The 19,151-nt window shown below is 45.7% G+C and overlaps 1 protein-coding gene across 3 annotated transcripts in view; it reads right to left on the bottom strand.

Moving 5' to 3' along the window:
- LOC109909597 (tyrosine-protein kinase Tec) overlaps positions 1 to 16,782 on the bottom strand; it is a 63,373-nt gene extending 46,591 nt beyond the window's left edge. Inside the window, exons 1-4 of one of the 3 annotated variants that reach the window (XM_031832646.1) lie at positions 16,662 to 16,782; positions 12,312 to 12,487; positions 7,292 to 7,396; positions 6,739 to 6,820 (exon numbers count right to left, since the gene is read on the bottom strand). In XM_031832646.1, coding sequence (XP_031688506.1) covers positions 6,739 to 6,820; positions 7,292 to 7,396; positions 12,312 to 12,449 — 325 coding nt within the window. In that variant the 5' untranslated portion in view covers positions 12,450 to 12,487; positions 16,662 to 16,782. Of the gene's footprint in view, positions 1 to 6,738; positions 6,821 to 7,291; positions 7,397 to 12,311; positions 12,488 to 16,661 lie in introns of those variants that run through there. The other 2 variants (XM_031832647.1, XM_031832648.1) reach the window with 2 other exon arrangements.
- Between the last annotated feature and the right edge of the window lie 2,369 nt (positions 16,783 to 19,151).

Genomic DNA, 19,151 nt, shown 5'->3' with positions numbered 1-19,151 from the left:
CGGTTCTGCCATTAGAGCACGGCTCAGCTGGTAGGGCGCGGTTCTGCCATTAGAGCACGGCTCAGCTGGTAGGGCGCGGTTCTGCCATTAGAGCACGGCTCAGCTGGTAGGGCGCGGTTCTGCCATTAGAGCACGGCTCAGCTGGTAGGGCGCGGTTCTGCCATTAGAGCACGGCTCAGCTGGTAGGGCGCGGTTCTGCCATTAGAGCACGGCTCAGCTGGTAGGGCGCGGTTCTGCCATTAGAGCACGGCTCAGCTGGTAGGGCGCGGTTCTGCCATTAGAGCACGGCTCAGCTGGTAGGGCGCGGTTCTGCCATTAGAGCACGGCTCAGCTGGTAGGGCGCGGTTCTGCCATTAGAGCACGGCTCAGCTGGTAGGGCGCGGTTCTGCCATTAGAGCACGGCTCAGCTGGTAGGGCGCGGTTCTGCCATTAGAGCACGGCTCAGCTGGTAGGGCGCGGTTCTGCCATTAGAGCACGGCTCAGCTGGTAGGGCGCGGTTCTGCCATTAGAGCACGGCTCAGCTGGTAGGGCGCGGTTCTGCCATTAGAGCACGGCTCAGCTGGTAGGGCGCGGTTCTGCCATTAGAGCACGGCTCAGCTGGTAGGGCGCGGTTCTGCCATTAGAGCACGGCTCAGCTGGTAGGGCGCGGTTCTGCCATTAGAGCACGGCTCAGCTGGTAGGGCGCGGTTCTGCCATTAGAGCACGGCATCAGCTGGTTAGGGCGGGGTTCTGCCATTAGAGCACGGGCTCAGCTGGCTAGGGTCGCGGTCTGCCATTTAGAGCCACGGGCTCAGCTGGTAGGGCGCGGTTCTGGCCCATTTAGGAGCACCCAGGCTTCAAGCTGGTAGGGCGCGGTTCTGCCATTAGAGCACGGCTCAGCTTGGTAGGGCGCGGTTCCTGCCATTAGAGCACGGCTCCTCAGCTGGTAGGGCGCGGTTCTGCCATTAGAGCACGGGCTCAAGCTGGTTAGGCGCGGTTCTGCCATTAGAGCACGGCTCAAGCTGGTAGTGCGCGGGTCTGCCATTAAAGCACCGGCTCAAGCTGGTAGGCGCGGTTGCTTCTGCCATTAGAGCACGGCTCAGCTGGTAGGGCGCGGGTTCTGCCATTAGAGCACGGCTCAGCTGGTACGGGCGCGGTCTGCCATTAGAGCACGGCTCAGCTGGTAGGGCGCGGTTCATGGCCATAGAGCACGGCTTCAGCTGGTAGGGCGCGGTTCTGCCATTAGAGCACGGCTCAGCTGGTAGGGCGCGGTTCTGCCATTAGAGCACGGCTCAGCTGGTAGGGCGCGGTTCTGCCATTAGAGCACGGCTCAGCTGGTAGGGCGCGGTTCTGCCATTAGAGCACGGCTCAGCTGGTAGGGCGCGGTTTCTGCCATTAGAGCACGGCTCAGCTGGTAGGGCGCGGTTCTGCCATTAGAGCACGGCTCAGCTGGTAGGGCGCGGTTCTGCCATTAGAGCACGGCTCAGCTGGTAGGGCGCGGTTCTGCCATTAGAGCACGGCTCAGCTGGTAGGGGCGCGGTTCTGCCATTAGAGCACGGCTCAGCTGGTAGGGCGCGGTTCTGCCATTAGAGCACGGCTCAGCTGGTAGGGCGCGGTTCTGCCATTAGAGCACGGCTCAGCTGGTAGGGCGCGGTTCTGCCATTAGAGCACGGCTCAGCTGGTAGGGCGCGGTTCTGCCATTAGAGCACGGCTCAGCTGGTAGGGCGCGGTTCTGCCATTAGAGCACGGCTCAGCTGGTAGGGCGCGGTTCTGCCATTAGAGCACGGCTCAGCTGGTAGGGCGCGGTTCTGCCATTAGAGCACGGCTCAGCTGGTAGGGCGCGGTTCTGCCATTAGAGCACGGCTCAGCTGGTAGGGCGCGGTTCTGCCATTAGAGCACGGCTCAGCTGGTAGGGCGCGGTTCTGCCATTAGAGCACGGCTCAGCTGGTAGGGCGCGGTTCTGCCATTAGAGCACGGCTCAGCTGGTAGGGCGCGGTTCTGCCATTAGAGCACGGCTCAGCTGGTAGGGCGCGGTTCTGCCATTAGAGCACGGCTCAGCTGGTAGGGTGCGGTTCTGCCATTAGAGCACGGCTCAGCTGGTAGGGCGCGGATCAGATGGTAGAGCGCGGCTCAGATGGTAGCAGTCGGATCATCTGTGAGAGCTCGGCTCAGATGGTAGAGCGCGGCTCAGCTGGTAGGGCGCGGCTCAGATGGTAGCGAGCGGCTCAGATGGTAGCGCCCGGCTCAGATGGTGGAGCGCTGTAACCTCAGGTGGTGGAGCGCGGCTCAGATGGTGGAGCGCGACTCAGGTGGTGGAGCGCGGCTCAGATGGTAGAGCGCGACTCAGGTGGTGGAGCGCGGCTCAGATGGTAGCGCGCGGCTCAGATGGTAGCGAGCGGCTCAGATGGTGGAGCGCGGCTCAGATGGTGGAGCGCGGCTCAGATGGTGGAGCGCGGCTCAGATGGTGGAGCGCGGCTCAGATGATAGCGCGCAGCTCAGATGGTGGAGCGCGGCTCAGATGGTGGAGCGCGGCTCAGATGGTGGAGCGCGGCTCAGATGGTGGAGCGCGGCTCAGATGGTGAATCCCGGCTCAGCTGGTAGGGCGCGGCTCAGATGGTGGAGCGCGGCTCAGCTGGTAGGGCGCGGCTCAGATGGTGGAGCGCGGCTCAGATGGTGAATCCCGGCTCAGCTGGTAGGGCGCGGCTCAGATGGTGGAGCGCGGCTCTTGCAACGCCAGGGTTGTGGGTTTGATTCCCAGTATTAAAAAAGTATGTAAAATGTATGCACTCACTACTGAAGGTTTCTGGATGAGAACATCTGCTAAATTACTGAAATGTAAAATGTATAGAGCACTGTATAAGTTAACATGTGTATTCTGACAAATTAGAGGAAATTCATGTATGAATATAGAGAAAGAAGGTGGCCAATACTGAGGCTTGAGGAACATCTCTACTGAGTCCTAGAAGGTGTGATTTGTGTCCTATGAAAACACATTTTCTACATTTTCTATTGCTAAGACGGAACAAGGAAGTGAAACCGATGTCAGATAGAACGACCAACTAAATCAAATGCTTTTGATCAATCAATAATGATCAATAAATAGTTTGCCTTAGGTTAGATTAAGGATGTATATCATTAGTAAGTTTCACTAATGCTGTAGAGGTAGAAGGGTTGGGTCTTAAGGCAAAATGAAAGGATCAAATTCAATTAAATGTATTTTAGGTACTGATACATTTGGGAACGTATTCATTTTTCAAATATTTTTGCTATTGATTACTGATATACAGTACCAGTCATAAGTTTGTCATTCCAAGGTTTTCTTTCCTTCTTTTTTTTACTATTTTCTACATTGTAGAATAATAATGAAGACATCAAAACTATGAAAAAACACATATGGAATCATGAAGTAAACAAAAAAGTGTTAAACAAATCAAAATATAGTTTATATTTGAGATTCTTCAAAGTAGTCACTCTTTCCCTTGATGAAAGCTTTGCACATTCTTGGCATTCTCTCAACCAGCTTCATGAGGTTTGCACACTCTGCATTTCAATTAACAGGTGTGCCTTCTTAAAAGTTAATTTGTGGAATTTCTTTCCTTCTTAATGCATTTGAGCCAATCAGTTGTGTTGTGACATGGTAGGTGTGGTATACAGAAGACAGCCCTATTTAGTAAAATACCAAGTCCATATTATGGCAAGAACAGCTCAAATAAGTAAAGAGAAACGACAGTCCATCATGAAGGTCAGTCAATGCGGACACTTTGCAGTTGCAAAAACCATCAAGCGCTATGATGAAACTGGCTCTCATGAGGACCGCCACAGGAAAGGAAGACCCAGAGTTACCTCTGCTGCAGGGAGACCCAGAGTTACCTCTGCTGCAGGGAGACCCAGAGTTACCTCTGCTGCAGGTAGACCCAGAGTTACCTCTGCTGCAGGGAGACCCAGAGTTACCTGGCTCTCATGAGGACCGCCACAGGAAAGGAAGACCCAGAGTTACCTCTGCTGCAGAGGATAAGTTCATTACAGTTACCAGCCTCAGAAATTGCAGCCCAAATAAATGCTTCACAGGATTCAAGTAACAGACACATCTCAACATCAACTGTTCAGAGGAGATTATGTGAATCAGGCCTTCATGGTTGAATTGCTGCAAAGAAACCACTACTAAAGGACACCAATAAGAAGAGACTTGCTTGGGCCAAGAAACACGAGCAATGGACATTAGACCGGTGGAAATCTGTCCTTGGTCTGATGAGTCCAAATTTGTGATTTTTGGATCCAACCACAGTGTCTTTGTGAGACGCAGAGTAGGTGAACGGATGATCTCTGCATGTGTAGTTCTCACCGTGAAGCATGGAGGAAGAGGTGTGATGGTGCTTTGCTGGTGACGCTGTCAGAGATTTATTTAGAATTCAAGGCACACTTAACCAGCATGACTACCACAGCATTTTTTTGCGATATGCCAACCCATCAGGTTTGCGCATAGTGGGACTATCATTTGTTTTTCATCAGGACAATGACCCAACACACCTCCAGGATGTGTAAGGGCTATTTGACCAAGAAGGAGAGTGATGGAGTGTTGCATCAGATGACCCGGCCTCCACAATCACCCGACCTCAACCCAACTGAGATGGTTTGGGATGAGTTGGACCGTAGAGTGAAGGAAAAGCAGCCAACAAGTGCTCAGCATATGTGGGAACTCCTTCAAGACTGTTGGAAAAGCATTTCAGGTGAAGCTGGATGAGAGAATGCCAAGTCTGCAAAGCTGTCATCAAGGCAAAGGGTGGCTACTCTGAATAATCTAAAATATATTTTGATTTGTTTAAGACTTTTTTGGTTACGGCATGATTCCATATGTGTTATTTCATAGTGTTGATGTCTTCACTATTATTCATCAATGTATAAAATAGTAAAAATAAGGAAAAACCCCTTGAATGAGTAGGCGTGTCCAAAATGTTGACTGGTACTGTAGATCTCTATTATTTGGCTCTAACTAGTCTCCACCTTCATGAAGAGGGGTCCCTCGGACACATTTTCACCCAGAAGGCATTTCACCGATCTTTAAAGACACGTTGAACAGGTCTGCTAGAGGAAACAGTTTAACATCAGCTGTCCACTTTATACATGTGGGTTCCAGTCCATCTAGACCTGCTCCTTAGTTGATATTGACCTCATAGAGGACATCAGACATTCATCATTGGTGGAATTGTGGGTGAAATTGTTATTTGAGGTTCCAGATGTTCTAATAGATGAGACGTGCTGATTAAAACATCAGCTATATCTGCTGGCTCCCGAATAACACGGTAATTTAGGATTAATTGGAGAACAAAACAATATAACCAACAACACAAAAAAAGATATCTCTGGTCAACCAGCTTCCTGCTAAATAACGTAGGCCTACCCATTAAGGACAACAGAGCTGCAGTGTTTATAGCATAGCATAACGTAGGCCTACCCATTAAGGACAACAGAGCTGCAGTGTTTATAGCGTAGCATAACGTAGGCCTACCCATTAAGGACAACAGAGCTGCAGTGTTTATAGCATAGCATAACGTAGACCTACCCATTAAGGACAACAGAGCTGCAGTGTTTATAGCATAGCATAACGTAGGCCTACCCATTAAGGACAACAGAGCTGCAGTGTTTATAGCGTAGCATAACGTAGGCCTACCCATTAAGGACAACAGAGCTGCAGTGTTTATAGCATAGCATAACGTAGGCCTACCCATTAAGGACAACAGAGCTGCAGTGTTTATAGCGTAGCATAACGTAGGCCTACCCATTAAGGACAACAGAGCTGCAGTGTTTATAGCATAGCATAACGTAGACCTACCCATTAAGGACAACAGAGCTGCAGTGTTTATAGCATAGCATAACGTAGGCCTACCCATTAAGGACAACAGAGCTGCAGTGTTTATAGCATAGCATAACGTAGGCCTACCCATTAAGGACAACAGAGCTGCAGTGTTTATAGCATAGCATAACGTAGGCCTACCCATTAAGGACAACAGAGCTGCAGTGTTTATAGCATAGCATAACGTAGACCTACCCATTAAGGACAACAGAGCTGCAGTGTTTATAGCATAGCATAACGTAGGCCTACCCATTAAGGACAACAGAGCTGCAGTGTTTATAGCATAGCATAACGTAGGCCTACCCATTAAGGACAACAGAGCTGCAGTGTTTATAGCGTAGCATAACATAGGCCTACCCATTAAGGACAACAGAGCTGCAGTGTTTATAGCATAGCATAACGTAGGCCTACCCATTAAGGACAACAGAGCTGCAGTGTTTATAGCATAGCATAACGTAGGCCTACCCATTAAGGACAACAGAGCTGCAGTGTTTATAGCGTAGCATAACATAGGCCTACCCATTAAGGACAACAGAGCTGCAGTGTTTATAGCATAGCATAACGTAGGCCTACCCATTAAGGACAACAGAGCTGCAGTGTTTATAGCATAGCATAACGTAGGCCTACCCATTAAGGACAACAGAGCTGCAGTGTTTATAGCGTAGCATAACATAGGCCTACCCATTAAGGACAACAGAGCTGCAGTGTTTATAGCATAGCATAACGTAGGCCTACCCATTAAGGACAACAGAGCTGCAGTGTTTATAGCATAGCATAATGTTGGCATAGCTATGAAGGACAGAGAGTGTTTGAAGCATAGCATAATGTAGGCATAGCTATGAAGGACAGAGAGTGTTTGAAGCATGGCATAACATAACTAGAGGATGTAAAAATGGCTAGTAACTGACCTTCCTTGATAATTTGGACCCAGATATTCCTACTCTCAGAGCTGGGAGCGAATACGTAGAGAGTCCCGGAGTCATACACCACCTAGCGGAGAGAATGAATATCTGGCGTCATATTGGCAGTAAAATGTTACGCATCATAATGTTGTTGTCGACGTGGAAGATTGAGGGAAAAGGAAACCGCACACTGCTCTTGATAGGATCACTGATCTTTAATAAGCGTTACGTATCCGCCTCACGGCCTTCGTCAGAGCTTTTTGAGTTAAAAAAAATATGTTTAAAAAAAATATATATATATATTTTTTTAAATGTTTTTTTTTAACCCAAAAGGCTCTGACGAAGGCCGTGAGGCCGATACGTAACGCTTATTAAAGATCAGTGATCCTATCAAGAAGAGTGTGCTGGTTCCTGTTCCTTCATCTTGTTCAACTGTTACCATGCACCTGCTAAAAAGATCGCTCAGATGTGCTAGTGCCTTTTGAATGTTGAACATGGAAGACTGACAAACTATCTCTTTATATTTCTCAATATTGATCAATCAACCGATCAATCTCACTTGGAAGGGGTATTTGTTCTGACAGGTTACGACTCCTCCTCCATTCTTCACGATCTCCACACACCTGACTTTCTGCAGGTCGATGGATCCCTTCTTAAACTTCTTCTGTTAACAACGAACAGAGAGACAGAAGGACAGAACACAGTGAGGTACTGGACAGCAGAGAGACAGAACACAGTAAGGTATTGGACAGCAGAGAGACAGAACACAGGAAGGTATTGGACAGCAGAGAGACAGAACACAGTAAGGTATTGGACAGCAGAGAGACAGAACACAGTAAGGTATTGGACAGCAGAGAGACAGAAAGACAGAACACAGTAAGGTATTGGACAGCAGAGAGACTGAAGGACAGAACACAGTAAGGTATTGGACAGCAGAGAGACAGAACACAGGAAGGTATTGGACAGCAGAGAAACCGAAAGACAGAACACAGTAAGGTATTAGACAGCAGAGAGACTGAAGAATAGAACACAGCAAGGTATTGGACAGCAGAGAGACAGAAGGACAGAACACAGTAAGGCATTGGAGAGCAGAGAGACTGAAGGACAGAACACAGTAAGGTATTGGACAGCAGAGAGACTGAAAGATAGAACACAGTAAGGTCTTGGACAGCAGAGAGACAGAACACAGTAAGGTATTGGACAGCAGAGAGACAGAACACAGTAAGGTATTGGACAGCAGAGAGACAGAACACAGTAAGGTATTGGACAGCAGAGAGACAGAACACAGTAAGGTATTGGACAGCAGAGAGACAGAACACAGTAAGGTATTGGACAGCAGAGAGACAGAACACAGTAAGGTATTGGACAGCAGAGAGACTGAACACAGTAAGGTATTGGACAGCAGAGAGACTGAAGGACAGAACACAGTAAGGTATTGGACAGCAGAGAGATAGAACACAGTAAGGTATTGGACAGCAGAGAGACTGAAGGACAGAACACAGTAAGGTATTGGACAGCAGAGAGACTGAAGGACAGAACACAGTAAGGTATTGGACAGCAGAGAGACAGAACACAGTAAGGTATTGGACAGCAGAGAGACTGAAGGACAGAACACAGTAAGGTATGGGACAGCAGAGAGACTGAAGAATAGAACACAGCAAGGTATTGGACAGCAGAGAGACAGAAGGACAGAACACAGTAAGGTATTGGACAGCAGAGAGACTGAAGGACAGAACACAGTAAGGTATTGGACAGCAGAGAGACTGAAAGATAGAACACAGTAAGGTATTGGACAGCAGAGAGACAGAACACAGTAAGGTATTGGACAGCAGAGAGACAGAACACAGTAAGGTATTGGACAGCAGAGAGACAGAACACAGTAAGGTATTGGACAGCAGAGAGACAGAACACAGTAAGGTATTGGACAGCAGAGAGACAGAACACAGTAAGGTATTGGACAGCAGAGAGACAGAACACAGTAAGGTATTGGACAGCAGAGAGACAGAACACAGTAAGGTATTGGACAGCAGAGAGACAGAACACAGTAAGGTATTGGACAGCAGAGAGACTGAACACAGTAAGGTATTGGACAGCAGAGAGACTGAAGGACAGAACACAGTAAGGTATTGGACAGCAGAGAGATAGAACACAGTAAGGTATTGGACAGCAGAGAGACTGAAGGACAGAACACAGTAAGGTATTGGACAGCAGAGAGACAGAACACAGTAAGGTATTGGACAGCAGAGAGACAGAACAAAGTAAGGTATTGGACAGCAGAGAGACAGAACACAGAAAGGTATTGGACAGCAGAGAGACAGAACACAGTAAGGTATTGGACAGTAGAGAGACAGAACACAGTAAGGTATTGGACAGCAGAGAGACTGAAGGACAGAACACAGTAAGGTATTGGACAGCAGAGAGACAGAACACAGGAAGGTATTGGACAGCAGAGAAACCGAAGGACAGAACACAGTAAGGTATTGGACAGCAGAGAGACTGAAGAATAGAACACAGCAAGGTAATGGACAGCAGAGAGACAGAAGGACAGAACACAGTAAGGCATTGGACAGCAGAGAGACTGAAGGACAGAACACAGTAAGGTATTGGACAGCAGAGAGACAGAACACAGTAAGGTATTGGACAGCAGAGAGACTGAAGGACAGAACACAGTAAGGTATTGGACAGCAGAGAGATAGAACACAGTAAGGTATTGGACAGCAGAGAGACTGAAGGACAGAACACAGTAAGGTATTGGACAGCAGAGAGACTGAAGGACAGGACACAGTAAGGTATTGGACAGCAGAGAGACTGAAGGACAGAACACAGTAAGGTATTGGACAGCAGAGAGACAGAACACAGTAAGGTATTGGACAGCAGAGAGACTGAAGGACAGAACACAGTAAGGTATTGGACAGCAGAGAGACAGAACACAGTAAGGTATTGGACAGCAGAGAGACAGAACACAGTAAGGTATTGGACAGCAGAGAGACAGAACACAGTAAGGTATTGGACAGCAGAGAGACAGAACACAGTAAGGTATTGGACAGCAGAGAGACTGAACACAGTAAGGTATTGGACAGCAGAGAGACTGAAGGACAGAACACAGTAAGGTATTGGACAGCAGAGAGATAGAACACAGTAAGGTATTGGACAGCAGAGAGACTGAAGGACAGAACACAGTAAGGTATTGGACAGCAGAGAGACAGAACACAGTAAGGTATTGGACAGCAGAGAGACAGAACAAAGTAAGGTATTGGACAGCAGAGAGACAGAACACAGAAAGGTATTGGACAGTAGAGAGACAGAACACAGTAAGGTATTGGACAGCAGAGAGACTGAAGGACAGAACACAGTAAGGTATTGGACAGCAGAGAGACTGAAGAATAGAACACAGTAAGGTATTGGACAGCAGAGAGACAGAACACAGTAAGGTATTGGACAGCAGAGAGACAGAACACAGTAAGGTATTGGACAGCAGAGAGACTGAAGGACAGAACACAGTAAGGTATTGGACAGCAGAGAGATAGAACACAGTAAGGTATTGGACAGCAGAGAGACAGAACACAGTAAGGTATTGGACAGCAGAGAGACTGAAGGACAGAACACAGTAAGGTATTGGACAGCAGAGAGACAGAACACAGTAAGGTATTGGACAGCAGAGAGACTGAATGACAGAACACAATAAGGTATTGGACAGCAGAGAGACTGAAGAACAGAACACAGTAAGGTATTGGACAGCAGAGAGACAGAACACAGGAAGGTATTGGACAGCAGAGAGACAGAACACAGTAAGGTATTGGACAGCAGAGAGACAGAACACAGTAAGGTATTGGACAGCAGAGAGACTGAACACAGTAAGGTATTGGACAGCAGAGAGACTGAAGGACAGAACACAGTAAAGTATTGGACAGCAGAGAGACAGAACACAGTAAGGTATTGGACAGCAGAGAGACAAAACAAAGTAAGGTATTGGACAGCAGAGAGACAGAACACAGAAAGGTATTGGACAGCAGAGAGACTGAAGGACAGAACACAGTAAGGTATTGGACAGCAGAGAGACAGAACACAGTAAGGTATTGGACAGTAGAGAGACAGAACACAGTAAGGTAATGGACAGCAGAGAGACAGAAGGACAGAACACAGTAAGGTATTGGACAGCAGAGAGACTGAAGAATAGAACACAGTAAGGTATTGGACAGCAGAGAGACAGAACACAGTAAGGTATTGGACAGCAGAGAGACAGAACACAGTAAGGTATTGGACAGCAGAGAGACTGAAGGACAGAACACAGTAAGGTATTGGACAGCAGAGAGATAGAACACAGTAAGGTATTGGACAGCAGTGAGACAGAACACAGTAAGGTATTGGACAGCAGAGAGATCGAAGGACAGAACACAGTAAGGTATTGGACAGCAGAGAGACTGAAGGACAGAACACAGTAAGGTATTGGACAGCAGAGAGACAGAACACAGTAAGGTATTGGACAGCAGAGAGACTGAATGACAGAACACAATAAGGTATTGGACAGCAGAGAGACTGAAGAACAGAACACAGTAAGGTATTGGACAGCAGAGAGACAGAACACAGGAAGGTATTGGACAGCAGAGAGACAGAACACAGTAAGGTATTGGACAGCAGAGAGACAGAACACAGTAAGGTATTGGACAGCAGAGAGACTGAACACAGTAAGGTATTGGACAGCAGAGAGACTGAAGGACAGAACACAGTAAAGTATTGGACAGCAGAGAGACAGAACACAGTAAGGTATTGGACAGCAGAGAGACAAAACAAAGTAAGGTATTGGACAGCAGAGAGACAGAACACAGAAAGGTATTGGACAGCAGAGAGACTGAAGGACAGAACACAGTAAGGTATTGGACAGCAGAGAGACAGAACACAGTAAGGTAATGGACAGCAGAGAGACAGAAGGACAGAACACAGTAAGGTATTGGACAGCAGAGAGACTGAAGAATAGAACACAGTAAGGTATTGGACAGCAGAGAGACAGAACACAGTAAGGTATTGGACAGCAGAGAGACAGAACACAGTAAGGTATTGGACAGCAGAGAGACTGAAGGACAGAACACAGTAAGGTATTGGACAGCAGAGAGATAGAACACAGTAAGGTATTGGACAGCAGTGAGACAGAACACAGTAAGGTATTGGACAGCAGAGAGATCGAAGGACAGAACACAGTAAGGTATTGGACAGCAGAGAGACTGAAGGACAGAACACAGTAAGGTATTGGACAGCAGAGAGACAGAACACAGTAAGGTATTGGACAGCAGAGAGACAGAACACAGTAAGGTATTGGACAGCAGAGAGACTGAAGGACAGAACACAATAAGGTATTGGACAGCAGAGAGACTGAAGGACAGAACACAGTAAGGTATTGGACAGCAGAGAGACTGAAGGACAGAACAAAGGACATAGGACCAGTCTGATTAGAGAGATAAAGGACATAGGACCAGTCTGATTAGAGAGATAGAGGACATAGGACCAGTCTGACTAGAGAGATAAAGGACATTGGAGCAGTCTGATAGTATGTGAGCTTGGTCTTGGTGAGGACGAACACTCACCTCTGCTCTGAACTCATAGTATGTGAGCTTGGTCTTGGTGAGGACGAACACTCGCTCCTTGTAGTTCAGCGGTGAAGTTAACCTCTTCTGCTGAGACCGCTTCATCAGGGTCTCCTCCAATAGCGGGTCAGCACTCATCTCGGCCCCGCCCACTCCCTCCACCCTGCCATCTAATACTGACAGGACCCACCCGGACGGGAGAGGAGAGGAGGGGGAGGAGAGGAGAGGAGGAGAGGAAAGGAGAGAATAGAATACAAGCATGTTGTCAATATGTCTCCATGTTGGTTACTATATGAAGGTGTGTTATCATGTTGTCAATATGTCTCCATGTTGGTTACTATATGAAGGTGTGTTATCATGTTGTCAATATGTCTCCATGTTGGTTACTATATGATGGTGTGTTATCATGTTGTCAATATGTCTCCATGTTGGTTACTATATGAAGGTGTGTTATCATGTTGTCAATATGTCTCCATGTTGGTTACTATATGAAGGGGTGTTATCATGTTGTCAATATGTCTCCATGTTGGTTACTATATGAAGGTGTGTTATCATGTTGTCAATATGTCTCCATGTTGGTTACTATATGAAGGTGTGTTATCATGTTGTCAATATGTCTCCATGTTGGTTACTATATGAAGGTGTGTTATCATGTTGTCAATATGTCTCCATGTTGGTTACGACAGTATATGAAGGTGTGTTATCATGTTGTCAATATGTCTCCATGTTGGTTACGACAGTATATGAAGGTGTGTTATCATGTTGTCAATATGTCTCCATGTTGGTTACTATATGATGGTGTGTTATCATGTTGTCAATATGTCTCCATGTTGGTTACTATATGAAGGTGTGTTATCATGTTGTCAATATGTCTCCATGTTGGTTACTACAGTACATGAAGGTGTGTCATCTGCCTGAAAACAACCCCAGGCACGTTGCCCTTTGGTAGGCTGTGATATCAGCTAAGAAGTAATCTGACATAGTTGTGCAATCAGCAGAAAATCTCTTTCACAAAATAAATAAATCCTTTAATATAATTTATAGATCATATACAGTACCAGACAAAAGGTTGAACACACCTACTCATTCAAAGGGTTTATGCACAATTTTTACAATTTTTTATCCAGATGGGATGGCGTATTGCTGCTGAATGCTGTGGTAGTCATGCTGGTTAAGTGTGTCTTGAATTCTAAATAAATCACAGACAGTGCCACCAGTAAAGCACACCCACACCATCACACCTCCTCCTCCATGCTTCACGGTGCGAACCAGATATGCAGAGATCATCCGTTCACCTACTCTGTGTCTCACAAAGACAAGGCGGTTGAAACTAAAAATATCACATTTGGACTCCTCAGACCAAAGGACAGATTTCCACCGGTCTAATGTCCATTGCTCGTGTTTCTTGGCCCAAGCAAGTCTCTTCTTATTGGTGTCCTTTAGTACTGGTTTCTTTGCAGCAATTTGACCATGAAGGCCTGATTCACATAGTCTCCTCTGAACAGTTGATGTTGAGATGTGTCTGTTACTTGAACTCTGTGAAGCATTTATTTGGGCTGCAGTCTGAGGTGCAGTTACAGTGCCTTGCGAAAGTATTCGCCCCCCTTGAACTTTGCGACCTTTTGCCACATTTCAGGCTTCAAACATAAAGATATAAAACTGTCACGCCTTGGTCATTGTATTTTGTGTTTTCGTTATATATTTGGTCAGGCCAGGGTGTGACAGGGGTTTATGTTATTGTATTTCGTATTGGGGTTTGTAGTATTTGGGATCGCGGCTGATTAGGGGTGTTGTTAGGCTTGGCTGCCTGAGGCGGTTCTCAATCAGGAGTCAGGTGATTCACGTTGTCTCTGATTGGGAACCGTATTTAGGTAGCCTGAGTTCGCTTTGTATTTCGTGGGTGATTGTTCCTGTCTCTGTGTAGTTTCACCAGATAGGCTGTAATTAGGTTTCACGTTCCGTTTGTTGTTTTTTGTATTTATTAGTTAGTTCATGTATCATTCCGTCATTTGTTTCATTAAAGATCATGATTAACCACCACCCTGCATTTCGGTCCGACTCTCCTTCAACAAACGAAGAACGCCGTTACAAAAACTGTATTTTTTTGTGAAGAATCAACAACAAGTGGGACACAATCATGAAGTGGAACAACATTTATTGGATATTTCAAACTTTTTTAACAAATCAAAAACTGAAAAATTGGGCTGTGAAGCATGGGGGTGGAAACATCATGCTTTGGGGCTGTTTTTCTGCAAAGGGACCAGGACTGAAAGAATGAATGGGGCCATGTATCTTGAGATTTTGAGTGAAAATCTCCTTCCGTCAGCAAGGGCATTGAAGATGAAATGTGTCTGGGTCTTTCAGCATGACAATGATCCCAAACACACCGCCTGGGCAACGGAGGACTGGCTTCGTAAGAAGCATTTCAAGGTACTTGAAGTTACAACAAAGTATTGAGATAAACTTTTGTTATTGACCAAATACTTATTTTCCACCATAATTTGCTAATAAATAAATTTAAAATCCTACAATGTGATTTTCTGGATTTTTTTTCTCATTTTGTCTGTCATAGTTGAAGTGTCCCTATGATGAAAATGACAGGCCTCTCTCATCTTTTTAAGTGGGAGAACTTGCACAATTGGTGGCTGACTAAATACTTTTTTGCCCCACTGTACATACACACACACACACACACACGGGGGCAGATTGGAAGAAAAAAAACATATTGCGTCTGAATCGTCCTCTGGAATAACGGACATTCTGAGGTAATAAATTCATAACCATCTTCCTCTGGAATAACGGACATTCTGAGGTAATAAATTCATAACCATCTTCCTCTGGAATAACGGACATTCTGAGGTAATAAATTCATAACCATCTTCCTCTGGAATAACGGACATTCTGAGGTAATAAATTCATAACCATCTTCCTCTGGAATAACGGACATTCTGAGGTAATAAATTCATAACCATCTTCCTCTGGAATAACGGACATTCTGAGGTAATAAATTCATAACCATCTTCCTCTGGAATAACGGACATTCTGAGGTAATAAATTCATAACCATCGTTCTCTAGTAATACTAGTCCCGTGTGAATTAAAGCCTTAAAAATAACTCCTGGGGAATGAACCATTTCTTCCAGCAAAATGATAGACTTGGGAACAGGAGAGGAGAAATAGGAATTATTTTTCTTCTGTATCTTAAGAGAATGAAATGCTCAGTTAGATACGATCTGTAGAGGTGCTGTGTTTATCAGCATCGTAACAGCTGACAGTAGTTCAACCAGTTCGATTCCCCAACTGAAATATTTTGAGAGACACGTTAAAGCTGTGAAAACGACCCCCCTTTTTTCCTTCCAACCGGTCGAACTGATGTCATTTGGACATTTTTTACCAGTTAGCTTTTTTTTATGCTTTAACTGTGTTTTCTACCCGGTCCCTAAACGTCTTTACTTCGTGAAAGATGACAGGAAAAAAACTTCACCGATGTCAACTAGACTGAAGCATTCATTCTATCTAATCTATGACATTATTCTGTTGAGCAATAGTTCATCTAGTCTTCTAGGGCAACATATAGCAGAAGGGAAGCTGCATGTATCTAATTATAGACAAGTTGACTAACAAATAGCCTACCAAAGTGTCGGAAATTATAAGCAGAAATATATCTACATCCGGCAAAACTAAATCCTGCACCCCCTGTCTAAAAAACCCGTTATGTAGTCTTTAATTGTAGCCTATAGCGCAATATCTATATTTGCGGTTTAGGGTTGGGTGCGGGCCACTTTATCACATGTCGGGCGGGTGAACAAACTGCCCATTGCACTAGTAATTCATGAACCTCCCACAGTGGCGAATTCTCTAATTGACGTCATAGAGCTAGATAGAGGACTCCTCTTTGCTCTTTGCTGTGCCATTACAGCGTCTGTGACAGCCTCGATGGCGATTACCATTCTGTCTCCATTTTAGAGTAGGCTGATTGCTCCAAACTCATTGGAATACCCACTCAGTTGACTTAAAAAAAAAAAAATATGGTTGTCCTCAATGGTAACGTAGAGTAAAATCGGTTATATCCGGGATGAGTCCTCCGTCTATCTCTATGATGGACATTAAATAGATCCCCACAGGATACTTCGTTCCGTTCATGCGCCTTAAATAACCCCGGTAGGTAGGCTACATATCTCTGCCGCTCAACTCGGCCAAACATCGCTCTGTTATGTTGACATCTCGTTTGCTGTAATGAGAGAAAGTGGCCAGTAGATACACCCACAGTTTCTACGAAACACGTACATTTGCATAAAATGCCATTAGATGTATCCTACATGTCCAATATCATAAAGGAAAGGTTCCTTACCTTTTCTTGACGAGAGTGAATATATGAGCTTCTGATTTTACTGACTGTCACATTGTCGCCAGCAGAACCAGGAAGTGACAGATAGACAGACCTGCCGCTGCTTGGATGGGGTGCAGTAATAAGGAAGTAACCTACAGTAGTGAGGACTAAATATATATATATACTACATGACCAAAAGGACACATGCTGTGGAACATCTCATTCCAAAATCATGGGTATTAATATGGAGTTGGTCCCCCTTTGCTGCTATAACAGCCTCCACCCTTCTGGGAAGGCTTTCCACTAGATGTAGGAACATTGCTGCTATAACAGCCTCCACTCTTCTGGGAAGGCTTTCCACTAGATGTAGGAACATTGCTGCTATAACAGCCTCCACTCTTCTGGGAAGGCTTTCCACTAGATGTCGGAACATTGCTGTGGGGACTTGCTTCCATTCACCCGCAAGAGCATTAGGTCGGGCACTGATGTTGGGCGATTAGGCTCGCAGTCAGCGTTCCAATTCAACCTAAAGGTGTTCGATGGGGTTGAGGTCAGGGCTCTGTGCAGGCCAATCAAGTTCTTCAACACCAATCTCGACAAACCATTTCTGTATAAACATCGCTTTTTGAATGGGGACATTGTCATGCTGAAACAGGAAAGGGCCTTCCCCAAACTGTTGCAACAAAGTTGGAAGACCATAATCGTCATTGTATGCTGTAGCGTAAAAATTTCTCTTCACTGGAACTAATGGTCCGAACCGTTATTCCTTATCCACCAAACTTTACAGTTGCCACTATGCATTGGGGCAGGTAGAATTCTCCATGGATCCGCCAAACCCAGATTCGTCCGTCGGTCTGCCAGATGGTGAAGCGTGATTCATCCCTCCAGAGTACACGTTTCCACTGCTCCAGAGTCCAATGGTGGTGAGCTTCACACCACTCCAGCCGGCGCTTGGCATTGTGCATGGTGATCTTAGGCTTGTGGGCAGCTGCTCGGCCATGGAAACTCATTTCATGAAGCTCCCGACTAACAGTTATTGTGCTGACGTTGCTTCCAGAGGCAGTATGGAACTCGGTAGTGAGTGTTGCAACAAAGACAGACGATTTCTACGTGCTTCAGCACTCGACGGTCCCGTTCTGTGAGCTTGTGTGGCCTACCACTTCACTGCTGAGCCGTTGTTGCTCCTAGACATTTCCACTTTACAATAACAGCACTTACAGTTGACCGGGGAAAGCAGGGAAGAAATGTTATGAACTGACTTGTTGGAAAGGTGGCATCCTATGACGGTGCCAAGTTGAAAGTCACTGAGCTCTTCAGTAAGGCCATTCTACTGCCAGTGTTTGTCTATGGAGATTGCATGGCTGTGTGCTCAATTTTATACACCTGTCAGCAACGGGTGAGGCTAAAATAGCCGAATCCACTAATTTGAAGGGGTGTCCACATACTTCTGTATATTTGGCGTATTAGGCAACATCAACTGAAGGGTATGGAAGGAGAGTGATAACAGAGAGAGAGAGATAACAGAGAGTGAGAGTGATAACAGAGAGAGAGAGAGAGATAATATCTACTGTCAATGTTTGTCAATTTTATACACCTGTCAGCAATGGGTGAGGCTGAAATAGCTGAATCCACTCATTTGAAGGGGTGTCCACATACCTTTGTATATATATATATTGTATACACTACCATACAAAAGTTAGGGGTCACTTCGCAATTCCTTGTTTTTGAAAGAAAAGCACATTTTTTGTCCATTAAAATAACATCAAATTGATCAGAAATACAGTGTAGACATTGTTAATGTTGTAAATCACTATTGTAGCTGGAAAAGGCAGATTCTTTATGGAATATCTACCTACAGTGGGGTGAACAAGTATTTGATACACTGCTGATTTTGCAGGTTTTCCTACTTACAAAGCATGTAGAGGTCTGTCATTTTTATCATGTTTACACTTCAACTGTGAGAGTCGGAATCTAAAAAACAAAAATCCAGAAAATCACATTGATTTTTAAGTAATTAATTTGCATTTTATTGCTTGACATAAGTATTTGATACATCAGAAAAGCAGAACTTAATATTTGGTACAGAAATCTATGTTTGCAATTACAGAGATCATACGTTCCTGTAGTTCTTGACCAGGTTTGTACACACTGCAGCAGTGTGGCCCACTCCTCCATACAGACCTTCTCCAGATCCTTCAGGTTTCGGGGCTGTCGCTGGGCAATACGGACTTTCAGCTCCCTCCAAAGATGTTCTATTGGGGTCAGGTCTGGAGACTGGCTAGGCCACTCCAGAACCTTGAGATGCTACTTACGGAGCCACTCCTTAGTTGCCCTGGCTGTGTGTTTCGGGTCGTTGTCATGCTGGAAGACCCAGCCACGACCCATCTTCAATGCCTTTAACAACCAACGACTGTAATGACAAATGGTCTGACATAGCAGGGTTACTGTTCACCATGACCAACTACACACACACACACACACACACACACACTACACTTACCCTGTTAGCAT

Source organism: Oncorhynchus kisutch, linkage group LG9 (genome assembly GCF_002021735.2).
Source record: "Oncorhynchus kisutch isolate 150728-3 linkage group LG9, Okis_V2, whole genome shotgun sequence".
Taxonomy (NCBI): Eukaryota; Metazoa; Chordata; class Actinopteri; order Salmoniformes; family Salmonidae; genus Oncorhynchus; species Oncorhynchus kisutch.
This window is presented reverse-complemented; position numbering and strand designations above follow the sequence as displayed.